At 44.0% G+C, this 13806-nt stretch overlaps 1 protein-coding gene across 4 annotated transcripts in view; it reads left to right on the top strand.

The window, feature by feature from the left end:
* Positions 1-2201: 2201 nt before the first annotated feature.
* The window catches only part of det1 (DET1 partner of COP1 E3 ubiquitin ligase), a 21680-nt gene continuing 10075 nt past the window's right edge, over positions 2202-13806 (top strand). Inside the window, exons 1-4 of one of the 4 annotated variants that reach the window (XM_021568384.2) lie at positions 2202-2429; positions 2822-2965; positions 4305-5095; positions 5231-5584. In XM_021568384.2, the coding sequence (XP_021424059.1) occupies positions 4367-5095; positions 5231-5584 (1083 nt within the window). In that variant the 5' untranslated portion in view covers positions 2202-2429; positions 2822-2965; positions 4305-4366. Of the gene's footprint in view, positions 2430-2793; positions 5096-5230; positions 5585-13806 lie in introns of all 4 variants that reach the window. The other 3 variants (XM_021568404.2, XM_021568376.2, XM_021568395.2) reach the window with 3 other exon arrangements.

Below are 13806 nucleotides of genomic sequence, written 5' to 3'. Positions count from 1 at the left end.
TTTCATTATACATATTTTATAACTGTATTCCAAATAATCAAATACTGTAACTATTGTAAATAGATAATAGTATGTAACAATTAATACTATCAACTATCCCGACACCAAATTGTTCCATAAGAAAATTCTGCAGGCTTTCCATTCCATATTATTAATGATCGTCCAATAATGACAGACACCCAACAAAATGTGTTTCCTTTGAAAACCAAGTAATGCTCTCCTATATGAAATTAATAGAGAGTTGCACTATTTGAACTGATTGTCTGTGTGCATGCCAAGTAACTGATGTAGTTTGTAACATTCTCTTTTACTTAATTTCTTTGCATGTTAAACTACTGAAAGCTGATGCATTGAAATTAACATATGAGGACGCCGTAACTTCTCTGAAAAGCAGAAATTCACAAAGACTTGAAAAGTTCAGGTGGGTAGAGTTACGCAGAAAGCATTCTATAATGCCGGTGAATTTACTGTGCCTCGTAAAGTTAAAAGCTTTTCCAAAATGTCAAATACAACCTTTTAGTGACATAGGCATACAAAAATGGTAAAACAATGCATGTCTGCCTGTTCTTTGTACTAAGAGCAACCTTTTCAAACTGCTATTTCAGCTTCAAGAGGAATTGTGCAAATATGTTATTTAGAGGGAATAATTGACACAAGAAATGTACAATTATTAACTATCAACACATGTAATTTCCCTTCAAAAGTACTAGCCTACTATATGCTTCTACAGGTCTACATTTATTTTATATATGATTATTTTCCATTAGCTGGTAAACACAAGTCTCTGAAATGGTCGCTTGAGGTCTCTCGTCCTTATCCTAGTCCGCTCACAGAATTACAGCCTACATGTGTCTGTGAAGTGTATGAAGGAAGCAAATGGCTCTACAGATGTAGGATCTTAATTTGATCAGTCTTTTGTTGATAGGAATTTTTCTGCCCAGCAGGAAATGCAAACGCGTAGTGTATTTGAGTTTTAAAAAGGCTTATAGTTTGTAATTTCCAATTACAGTCTTTATTTGCTCTAACAACAAACGTATCAATCCCTACAAAAATGGCCATTAATTATAATCCTCATAATAATTCACATTTCCGTTTGTTGCAGGATAATTTTCCTGCTGTAGCAAACTGGCTCAAATTAAGATCCTACATATGTATGCTCTATCCCTGTATTCCTTCAGAGTCGCCCAAGAGCGTTTGAATACCCCTTCTGCCATGTCCTTTTCTCAACCCAAATCATACTTTGCAAACAGCAGCTAAAAGCTGAGGTGAAAGGGGTATGGGATATTAGACATGAATGAGTTGATAAACAAAAACTCAAAAGAAAAGTGTGGGAGAGGATACTCTCCCTGAAGAAGTTATTGATGGGCTACACACATCCCCTCTGAGTAGTAGAGCACCAGCTATTATTATTGGCTATTCAAAAAAATACCACAGAAGGCCTACATCGCATTACATGGTAAAAACTGCAGTACTTTGAAAAGTGGACCATTTCATTTTTCTTGACACTGTTTTTAGCACTATCTTTCTGTGTTCACCACACACTCTTAATGGAAATGAACTACTTGTAATCTACGAGGCACGTGGGTTAAGGATAATTACACATAGGTCCATTATCATGCTCTCAAGGCAAGGCATGAGGGCCTTCTTCTGTTGTCCTTCATTCTGCTTTTTCTGTCCAATATTGGAGTCTTAAGAACATTTTTGGGCTTCGTGGACAATTTAATAATTAATTTCTCCCTGTACACTACTTTATAATGGGTTCAGAAGATTTGACCTACTAGTATGGACAGGAATGCACCAAGACCAAGAAAAACTTTGATCAGGTCATTGATCAGGTCACATGGCAAGGAAAACTCCTAAACATAATTAATCAGGAATATCTGAGTGAGGTTGTTTCATGAAATAGCTACAGGCTTACTACCAGTTCGTATTTTTAATACAGACACCTGACCTGCAAACCCATATTTAATGTCAGAATTGGTGAATATTAGGTTAGGGTCAGGGTTAAGTGTTTAGTTAAGGTTAGGGATAAAGTACGTTTTGGATTTTGATTAGTCGTTGTGCAGGTCAGTTTCCTTTGAGTCTCCCCTTTGGTCAAGTGTGGCGTCTGCGTGATGCGATACTATTTTCACCCTGAGTTTGCCGTGGCGCTGTGAGAATTGAGGAACAGTTCCACCGTAGAGGATGCATCTCTTGCTGTTTGTGGCTCTCTCTTCGCTTGTTATCTATCTAATGCTAACAACATGAAGCAGTGTTGAGAAAACACGATTCCTGTTCAGAACAAATGTTCCAAGCTTAACACATAATCGCATTTTATTGCCTGCCCCAAGACTAACTAACAAACGTTATTCCCGCATTTGATAATCTGATCGTTTTTGTGGCTAGATAGCATAACGTTACTGGCTTGACAAATTCACAGCAAGCAACAGGTGAGTAACGTTGTTAGAAAATGAACTCCGCTGGCTCTGTAACGGCCTATGACTCCAAATAAAATAATGTTTAGCTTCCCGAACACAAGCGAGCAAGTTCTGACTGTTTAGTTAACGTTAGTTTGTATGTAACGTTTCGCCCAACGGGTAGGATTAAATGCAAAGAAATATAATGAATTGAACGGGTTTACCCATTCAAATAAATGATTCGTCCGTTCTAGTCATTATATTTATAACTATGCATTTCAAAACGTTTTTAATCAAACACGAGATGTTTTAGGTTTGGTTATAGTGAAACACGTAAATTCGGGTCATTATTTTGGACAGTTCGTTTTGGAAAAGTTATATATTTTTGTTATTTCAGGAGTAAACCTAGCTCTTTCTACCCCTAGTGGTTCAACTCTACCATTGAAATCGTGATGTAGAGGCATCTCAAGGTCGGGGTTCGGCATGAAATACACACCTTCTACTGACGCGTTCAACACAACTGGGAACTCGGAAAAAAACCAGATCAAAATCATGAAGACAGACTTCAGGTTGGAAAGTCGAGTTGGATCAAAACGATTTTCCCAGTCGGAGTTCGTTTTGGGCTAGTGAATGACTAGCTACAGATTGTACGCTAGATAATGTGATATAACCAAATATTTTTGGTGACCATTACTGGGTCTCAGGTAGCCTAGCGTGTTAGAATGTTAGGCCAGTAACCAAAAGGTTCCTAGTTCGAATCTCCTCACTGACAATGTGATACATTTGTCGATGTGTCCTTGAGCAATTCCCTACACCCTAATTGCTCCAAAGTTGCCATTGACAATGGCAGACCCTGGCTGTGACCCCACTCCAAGGGTGTCTCAAGGAGAGTTGGGATATGCAAAAACACATTTCCAATTCACACGTGTATAATACACACTTGTACATGTGTAGTTGGATAAATATAAGCACCCACCAAATTATTATTATAAATGGCCGCGATAGCTTTAAAAAAAAAACAGCGATAACTCAAGATATTAAATCTATGTCTTGTACCGTGCAAGGCGGTTCCTCGCCATCTTAGCTGCTGCACATCTAGAGCATTTCCCAGCATCTTTGCAGGAACTAGGGTGTAGTCGTTTCTATGCGTCACAGCCATGTGTAGAAGTAAATGTCTGCTCGTCACAATGCGACCAAAATAAATATCTACACACATACAAGAGACATATCTCACCCAATAAAAACCTGGATTTAATATCTTTCTGAATTGTCTATGGTTTTTGTAGAACCACCTGCAATTGGAAACGGACATTTCTAAGATACTTCATTCTCGATTCGGTGAAAAAAGTATCGCCAAGAACAGGTTAGTTATAAAAATCTATGGCGGTGGTTTGTATGGGGCTTTCCTGTAACAGCCAATAATGGACACCACAAATATTTGGTTATATCACATTATCAGGCATACAATCTGTAGCTAGTGAACAACATTACATCTGGGGTGCGTTCAGTACGACAGAACGATATTCAAAGTTTAATTAAACAGAAATGGTTCTATACAGAAGGACCAGGAGTTTAGCAATTTCAAATGACCACATCTTGCCACATCCACCAAATGGGAGCAAATGTACTTCAAAGGCTGTTAAAAAACAGTGCACGCTGTTTGGGGGAAATGTGTCATTCAGTACTACAAACTGTCACGAAACGTAGCGTTAAATCGAACTAAGGGCAGCCCAGGGGTGTATTCATTAGTCGGACACTATTGCAAAACATTTTGCACCAAAACAAGATGATTTGCAATGGAAACCTATTCTAGAAATGACCTGTGTGATATGACAATGCTGATAAGCTGTTGCACTTTCAAATTAATTGTGTATTGATTTAATTGTCTTGTATTACTTCTTTAACTAGTTGCCATACAGAGAGATTTGTGATGTAGCTACCAGTTGGTGGGAGTTGGCAACAATCAAACAATGGAAGATGATTCCCCGACTCTGAAACCCAGGCGCATCCAGAACCAGAATGTGGTCCATCGACTGGAGCGGCGGCGGACCTTCTCTGGCCGGGCTGCAGCCCACTGGTACCGCGGGCGCTGCTTCCACCAGAACCTTTTCCCAAACTTCACTGTGGTAAATGTAGAGAAGCCTCCTTGCTTCCTACGCAAGTTCTCCCCAGATGGACGCTGCTTCATAGCCTTCTCCTCTGACCAGACCTCCTTGGAGATCTATGAGTACCAGGGCTGCCATGCAGCGGAGGATCTGCTGCTGGGGCAGGATGGGGAGACCCTGGCCAACGGCAATGACCAGCGCTCCCTCAACATCCGCGGCCGCCTCTTTGAGCGCTTCTTTTCCCTCCTGCACGTCACTAACGTGGCCTCCAATGGAGAGCACCTGAACCGAGAGTGCAGCCTGTTCACTGATGACTGTCGCTATGTGATCGTGGGCTCAGCGGTCTACGTGCCCGAGGAGCCCTCTCCACACTTCTTTGAGGTGTACCGCAACAACGAGTCTGTGACTCCCAACCCCCGCTCTCCTCTGGAGGACTACTCACTGCACGTCATTGACTTGCACACTGGCCGGCTTTGTGACACCAGGTCTTTTAGATGTGACAAGATCATCCTCTCGCACAACCAGGGACTCTACCTCTACCGTAACATACTGGCTGTTCTTTCTGTTCAGCAGCAGACAATCCATGTCTTTCAGGTGTATAATCTCAGCCTGCCTCATCCTCTGTACCCTATGCTTACCTGGTAGTGAGATTACAACGTTAAACCATCTTGATTGAATGTTTTTCTGAAATTAAATGAATGTTTTTATAGTTCTGATGTCATCCTGTAGGTGACATCAGAGGGGTTGTTTCTGGACGTGCGGACCATCGGTCGTTTCTGCTACGAGGACGACCTCCTGACTCTGTCGGCGGTGTACACTGAGGCCCGGGCCGAGGGCCAGCCAGGCTTCTCCCGCCTCTACAAGGAGAAGACCATCAACTCCCTGAAGCACAGACTACTAGTCTACCTGTGGAGACGGGCCGAGAAGGACGGCAGCGCCACCGCCAAGCGACGCTTCTTCCAGTTCTTTGACCAGCTGAGACAACTGAGGATGTGGAAGATGCAGCTGCTGGATGAGCACCACCTCTTCATTAAATACACCAGCGAGGATGTGGTCACCCTGCGAGTCACTGACCCCTCCCAGGTACACTTAATTAAGGATCTCTAGTGGTAATTTGCAACCAAATTATTTTTGGCAGGGGATAACAGAGCTAGGCAGGGGATAACAGAGCTAGGCAGGGGATAACAGAGCTAGGCAGGAGATAACAGAGCTAGGCAGGGGGGCCTGTCCCACCTGTATAATGGTAGTGCTTTACACTGTTTCCTCTATCTGGAAATCCACTGTCTGCAATTGATTGAATTAGTTCTTCTATATCCTACATAAATGGACTGTTGATTAGTAACAAAATCAAATGTTACTTTTATTTTACCTTTATTTAACTAGGCAAGTCAGTTAAGAACAAATTCTTATTTTCAATGACGGCCTAGGAACAGTGGGTTAACTGCCTGTTCAGGGGCAGAACGGCAGATTTGTACCTTGTCAGCTCGGGGGTTTGAACTTGCAACCTTCCGGTTGCAAATGTTATTTGTCACATGCCTAATACAACTGGTGTAGACTTTACTGTGAAAGGCTTGCTTACGAGTCCTTCCCAACGATTCAGAGGGGGAAAAAACGAACACAAGAAGAGTAAAATAAAAACACAAGAATGGAGCTATATACAGGAAGTACCAGTACCATATTAATAAGCAGAAGTACAAGGTAGAGGTAGATATGAGGTAGATATGTACATGAAGGCAGGGTAAAGTGACTAGGCATCAGGATAGATGAGAGTAAAATAAAGAACAGCAGAGCAGCAGCAAATTATGAGTGTAAAAGTGTGTGTGATGTGTGTGTTGTCGGTATGCATTTGTGTTATGTCAATGTAGTGTGTGAAGGAGTGTGTTCATGGTATGTGTATATATAGTCTAGTGAGTGTGTATATACAGTGCCTTGCGAAAGTATTCGGCCCCCTTGAACTTTGCGACCTTTTGCCACATTTCAGGCTTCAAACATAAAGATATAAAACTGATATAAAACTTCTGTGAAGGATCAACAACAAGTGGGACACAATCATGAAGTGGAACGACATTTATTGGATATTTCAAACTTTTTTAACAAATCAAAAACTGAAAAATTGGGCGTGCAAAATTATTCAGCCCCTTTACTTTCAGTGCAGCAAACTCTCTCCAGAAGTTCAGTGAGGATCTCTGAATGATCCAATGTTGACCTAAATGACTAATAATGATAAATACAATCCACCTGTGTGTAATCAAGTCTCCGTATAAATGCACCTGCACTGTGATAGTCTCAGAGGTCCGTCAAAAGCGCAGAGAGCATCATGAAGAACAAGGAACACACCAGGCAGGTCCGAGATACTGTGAAGAAGTTTAAAGCCGGATTTGGATACAAAAAGATTTCCCAAGCTTTAAACATCCCAAGGAGCACTGTGCAAGCGATAATATTGAAATGGAAGGAGTATCAGACCACTGCAAATCTACCAAGACCTGGCCGTCCCTCTAAACTTTCAGCTCATACAAGGAGAAGACTGATCAGAGATGCAGCCAAGAGGCCCATGATCACTCTGGATGAACTGCAGAGATCTACAGCTGAGGTGGGAGACTCTGTCCATAGGACAACAATCAGTCGTATATTGCACAAATCTGGCCTTTATGGAAGAGTGGCAAGAAGAAAGCCATTTCTTAAAGATATCCATAAAAAGTGTTGTTTAAAGTTTGCCACAAGCCACCTGGGAGACACACCAAACATGTGGAAGAAGGTGCTCTGGTCAGATGAAACCAAAATTGAACTTTTTGGCAACAATGCAAAACGTTATGTTTGGCGTAAAAGCAACACAGCTGAACACACCATCCCCACTGTCAAACATGGTGGTGGCAGCATCATGGTTTGGGCCTGCTTTTCTTCAGCAGGGACAGGGAAGATGGTTCAAATTGATGGGAAGATGGATGGAGCAAAATACAGGACCATTCTGGAAGAAAACCTGATGGAGTCTGCAAAAGACCTGAGACTGGGACGGAGATTTGTCTTCCAACAAGACAATGATCCAAAACATAAAGCAAAATCTACAATGGAATGGTTCAAAAATAAACATATCCAGGTGTTAGAATGGCCAAGTCAAAGTCCAGACCTGAATCCAATCGAGAATCTGTGGAAAGAACTGAAAACTGCTGTTCACAAATGCTCTCCATCCAACCTCACTGAGCTCGAGCTGTTTTGCAAGGAGGAATGGGAAAAAATGTCAGTCTCTCGATGTGCAAAACTGATAGAGACATACCCCAAGCGACTTACAGCTGTAATCGCAGCAAAAGGTGGCGCTACAAAGTATTAACTTAAGGGGGCTGAATAATTTTGCACGCTCAATTTTTCAGTTTTTGATTTGTTAAAAAAGTTTGAAATATCCAATAAATGTCGTTCCACTTCATGATTGTGTCCCACTTGTTGTTGATTCTTCACAAAAAAATACAGTTTTATATCTTTATGTTTGAAGCCTGAAATGTGGTAAAAGGTCGCAAAGTTCAAGGGGGCCGAATACTTTCGCAAGGCACTGTATAGTCTAGTGATTGTGTGTATATAGTCTAGTGAGTGTGTATATAGTGTGTGTATATAGTCTAGTGAGTGTGTGTATATATAGTCTAGTGAGTGTATATTTCGTGTGCATATATAGTCTAGTGAGTGTGTATATATTCTGGTGAGTGTGTATATACAGTGGGGCAAAAAAGTATTTAGTCTGCCACCAATTGTGCAAGTTCTCCCACTTAAAAAGATGAGAGAGGCCTGTAATTTTCATCATAGGTACACTTCAACTATGACAGACAAAATGAGAAAAAAATCCAGAAAATCACATTGTATGATTTTTAATGAATTTATTTGCAAATTATGGTGGAAAATAAGTATTTGGTCAATAACAAAAGTTTATCTCAATACTTTGTTATATACCCTCTCTGTGAGAGCCAGAAATCTTGCTTGTTTGTAGGTGACCAAATACTTATTTTCCTGTGTTTCAAGTCAAAGTAAAACGGTTGGAGACTCAAAAACTACCGCATCACCCAAGCGTTCTTCTCTTTAACCCTATGCATCCAGGTGAGTGGGGCATGGTCACTGATGAGGGTGAAGTGGCGCCCCAGCAGGTAGTATTTCAGGCTTTCTAGAGCCCACTTTACTGCCAGCGCCTCTTTCTCAACGACTGCGTAGTTGGTTTCCCAAGGTTCCAGCTTCCTGCTTAAAAACAGGATGGGGTGTTCCACCCCTTCTACCTCTTGGGATAGCACTGCTCCCACGCCAACCTCTGAGGTATTCGTCTGAAGCACAAACTCTCTCTCAAAGTCTGGTACCACCAGCACTGGATTACAGCAGAGAGTCTCCTGTAATGTCCTAAATGCTTTGGTGGCCCTTTCATCCCATTTGACCATGTTTGGCCCTCTGGCTCTAGTCATGTCGGTGAGTGGGGCGTCCACTGTGGCATAACTTGGGATGAACTTCCGGTAGTAACCGGTCAGCCCTAGAAAGGCTCGAACCTGCTTATTATTTACTGGTTTCGGCCATCCTCTAAATTCCTCCACCTTCTTACGTTGGGGTTTGATTAACCCTCTTCCCACGGCATATCCCAAATACTCTGTTTCCTCTAACCCCACATAACACTTGGCAGGGTTTGCCATAAGCCCTGCCTTTCTAAGGGCGTCTAACACCGCCTGTATCCAGGGTAAGTGGGATTCCCAATCTGGGCTGTAGATCCCCACGTCATCTAAATAAGCTGCGGCGTATGCTTGGTGCGGTTGTTCATGAGCCGTTGAAAGGTGTCTGGGGCCCCGTGTAAGCCGAATGGCATGACGGTGTATTGAAACAAACCGTCAGGGGTTGCGAAGGCTGTCTTTTCTTTGGCCCTGGGGGTCAGAAGAATTTGCCAGTACCCTTTTGTCAGGTCCAGGGTCGTAATATACCGAGCTTTACCAATTTTCTCCAGTAGTTCATCTACTAGGGGCATGTGGTAGGCATCAAACTTGGAGATTTCATTTACCTTCCGAAAGTCGTAACAGAACCGCAAAGACCCATCGGGCTTGGAGACCATCACAATTGGGCTAGACCTCTCACTATGTGACTCCTCGATCACTCCAGCTGTCAACATTTTCTCTGTCTCTGCTCTAATCGCGGCCTGTCGAGCCTTGGGTACCCGATATGGCCTCATGCTCACTTTTCTCCCTGGTAGGGAAACGATATCATGAGCCGTAACCTCAGGTCGGCCGTGTACCTCTGAAAACACATCTCTGTTTTTCTCGATCAGGGTCTTTACTTCCTGTACTTGTGCTGGGGACAGAGTAGGTGAAATATTTACTTCGGCTGTCTCCTGAGTGTGTGTGGGGTATGTGACCATTAGTGTTTCTCTCTCCATGCTTTTAACAGGTTTATGTGATCGATCTGTTCCTGGGGCCGTCGACCTGGCTGTCGGATCCGATAATTAACCTCTCCTATTCTCTCCAGTACTTCATATTGTCCTTTCCATGAGGCTAGTAGTTTGCACTCTACCATGGGGATCAGCACTAACACCTTATCTCCCGGTTAAAATTCCCTCAGGGTAGCCTGCCGGTTATAATTGTGCTCTTGTGCTTGGCTCATGTGCTCTCGGACGATGGGCATGACTGTGGCTATCCTGTCTTGCATTGCCGTGACGTGCTCTATGACACTAGTATACGGGTGGATTGGTGCTCCCAGGTTTCCCAGGTGATGTCTAAGATTCCCCGGGGGTGCCTCCCATATACCAGCTCAAAGGGAGAAAACCCCAGCGAGGCTTGAGAAACCTCTATAATGGCAAACATCAGATACGGCAACATGCAATCCCAGTTTTTCCCATCCTTATTGATTACCTTCCTGAGCATTGACTTCAGGGTCCTGTTGAATCTCTCAACCAGCCCGTCCGTCTGAGGATGGTAAACCGATGTCCTCAACTGTTTCACCTGCCACAAATTACAAAGGTCTGCCATAAGGTGGGACATAAAGGGGGTCCCCTGGTCAGTAAGGATCTCCTTTGGAACCCCTACCCTGGTGAACAAGAGCACTAATTCCTTGGCGATATTTTTGTAAGCCATCGTCCGAAGGGGAATGGCTTCTGGGTAGCGAGTGGCATAATCTAGAATGACCAGAATGTATTGGTGCCCTCTGGCAGATTTGGGTAGTGGGCCCACTATATCCATTGCTATCCTCTCAAATGGCGTTTAGATTATGGGGAGTGGCACTAACGGGCTTCTAACAGCTGGTCGGGGAGCTGTTAACTGGCACTCCGGGCACTCACCACAATGCCGAGCCACTTCAGCCTGAATTCCTGGCCAGTAAAACCTCCTTACAATCCGGTCTCGGGTTTTATCGATACCAAGGTGTCCACCCAGAATGTGCCCGTGAGCTAGATCCAGTACTGTCCTCTGGTACCGTGTGGGGACCAACAACTGTTCAACCACATCAACCCCTATTTTTGATACTCTGTACACCAAACCCTTATTCATAATGAAGTGGGGAAAACTATTAGGCATCATCCCATCATTTATGGGAATACCATCTACGACCTGCACTTCTGCTTTGGCTTGCTGCAGGGTTGGATCCTGGTTTTGGTCTGTCCCGAAATTAGTCAAGGACCCTGCCAGGTCTGCTGGCTCTAGATCGTCGTCCTCTGGATTCAGATCGACCCCAGCCCCACTAGTACCGGGCTGTTCGTTATCAACGAGGTTTGCCACTTCATCCTCATCCTCCCCTCCTAGCACCTGTGAGGTTGGCCCCTGGGAGACCTCTTTTCTTGGCTTTGGTTGAAGACCCCATGCTTCTTCCTGCTTGGTCAGGGTTGTTGGCTTCTCAAATATGTCATTCTTTTGGCCTAACTTCGCAAAGTTAGGAAAGTATCTACCCAATATTACATCCTATGGCATCTTTGGGACCACGCCAACCTCATAATCCAGCAGGCCGTCCTCTGTTTGTATGCTCACTAAGGCTGTGGGGTACATACGGGTATCCCCATGAATGCATGTAACACTGATATCCTGACTTGCATCCAGTTTATAAGTTGGCACTAGGTTTGCAACGACCAGGGTTAGCATACTGCCAGAATCCAGCAGTGCTTCAACCTCTTTCCCTTCAACCTTCACATATGTTTGTTTCTTGATCTTTCAAGTACAGTGGTTACAACAGGACATGCATACCATATATCATCATCTTTTTCACCGAGGTTACATTGCATTGGCTCTTCTTTAATAGGGCAGTAGGCTGCAATATGTCCTGGTCGATTACAATTGTAACAGATAATAGGGGTTCGGGGGGGAGACCCCCTCGACCCCCGGTCCTGGTTTCCGTTTTTTTCCTTAGTGTCTCGGGCCGATTCTGATTCTTTCCTCATGGCCCCACACTGCTCTCTTCCCCCTCCACCTGTTGGGACAGTCTTACCCTGTCCGCTGGTTCGCCCAGGCCTGGGGAATGGGAATCTTTCCTCCTGTGCCTGCTCAGCTGTTCCTGCCGTACAATACCGTTCAACCAGGCCCACGAGATGGTCGGCGGAAAGTACCTCGTTCTGGCCAACCCATCGTCGCACTTCTTGGGGTAGACCTCACTGAAACTGGTTGAGTACGATGGTCTCGACGATCTCGGCGGAGGAACGGGTCTCCGGTCGCAACCATTTCCGTGCCAGGTGAATCAAGTCGAACATCTGTGTTTGGGGAGGTTGTCCAGGTCGGTCGGACCACGGGTGGAAGCGGTGTGCTCTTACCGTATCGGTCACTCCCAGTCTAGTCAGAAGCTCTCCCTTTAGTTTATCGTAATCCTGTACATCTTTCAACTCCAGGTCGAAATACACTTTTTGAGCGTCCCCTACCAGGTATGGTGCCAGAAGCCCTGCCCATTCTTCTTTCGGCAACTTCTCCCTCTCTGCCGTCCTTTCGAAGGTGGTAAGATATGCTTCCACATCATCCTGTGCTGTCATTTTTTTAAGAAAATTATTGGCCCGCATCTGGGTATTTGCAGCTGGTAATTGAGCCCCAATTTGGCCTATTTGGCCTTTAGGTCTTCTCTTAACTCCCGGGTGTTTCTCTCTTGTTCTTCTCTGAGCAGCTGGTTGGTGTGGTGCTGGACCTGTAATGTGTCCTGAGACATTCGCATTACATCCTGATTAGCTTTTTTTTTTAGCTCTAGTTGCCTCTTGTTGGGTGGCCTCTGCTTGTAACAGGGCCTGTATGGCTCCCTCCATACTCATTTTCCTGAGAAACTGTCCTAACAAAACAAAGCCACAAAAAAAAACTGATTCCCCTTTGGAGTGCTAACTGAACATTTTTCTTCTACCTAACCAGCGGTATGGTTAGTCCATTGCCCGCATTCTCCACCACGTGTGGCAAACCTCTTCAAGGTTATGAGCGTTTGTCACAAATTAGGTGGGAAACTGTCACCAATTCACCCCAGAATGTAAGTTCTTTCGAACAGGACAGTACCTGTGTGTTTGTTTCTCTGTCCTGGTCCACCCAGGCCGTAGGCAAGGACAAGGATAGCAGGGTTTGGTACACGAATTGGGTTCTCGGTAGGTCCAGGTCCAAACGCCAACAGGTAAGTCCAAAACAGTCCAGCTCATTCACGGTAAATCCAGCCAATATCTATTGTCTCTTTCTCTATGGTTCATAGATCCTTCCAGCCCTCTCTCTCTTCCTGGTTTTTCTTGACCCTTTATCTGTGGGTCGGTTCCACCTTCTGAGGGTTCCCCTTGCTTCTGGGACTTGTAGTTTTGTCAGTCGGCCATTTTGCGATCTGTATTTCTGATCGGGTGGCCATTTTAGTGATTGGGCAGAGCCCGTTTATTAGTTCTGCTCTCACATCTGCCATTTATCACTCAACCCCCTTCTTTGCCACAGCTAGCTAGCAACTTACCTTGGCTTACTGCATTCGTGTAACAGGCAGTCAGTCTCCTTGTGGAGTGCAACGAGAGAGAGGAAGGTCGTTATATTGCGTTGGAATAGTTAACTGTAAGGTTGCAAGATTGGATCCCCCGAGCCGACAAGGTGAAAATCTGTCGTTCTGCCCCTGAACGAGGCAGTTACCCCACCCTTCCTAGGATGTCATTGAAAATAAGAATGTGTTCTTAACTGACTTGTCTTGTTAAATAAAGGTATAAAAATGTATTTAAAAAATTCGGCAAATCGGCGCCCAAATATACCAATTTCTGATTGGTATGAAAACTTGAAATCGGCCATTCCGATTAATCGGTCGACCTCTAATATATAGTGTGTATATATAGTCTAGTGAGTGTGTATATATAGTCTAGTGAGTGTGTATATATAGTCTAGTGAGTGTGT

This window comes from Oncorhynchus mykiss, chromosome 2 (assembly GCF_013265735.2).
Source record: "Oncorhynchus mykiss isolate Arlee chromosome 2, USDA_OmykA_1.1, whole genome shotgun sequence".
Taxonomy (NCBI): Eukaryota; Metazoa; Chordata; class Actinopteri; order Salmoniformes; family Salmonidae; genus Oncorhynchus; species Oncorhynchus mykiss.
Note: the sequence above shows the minus strand (reverse complement) of the source record. Positions and strands in the feature narration are given on the sequence as shown.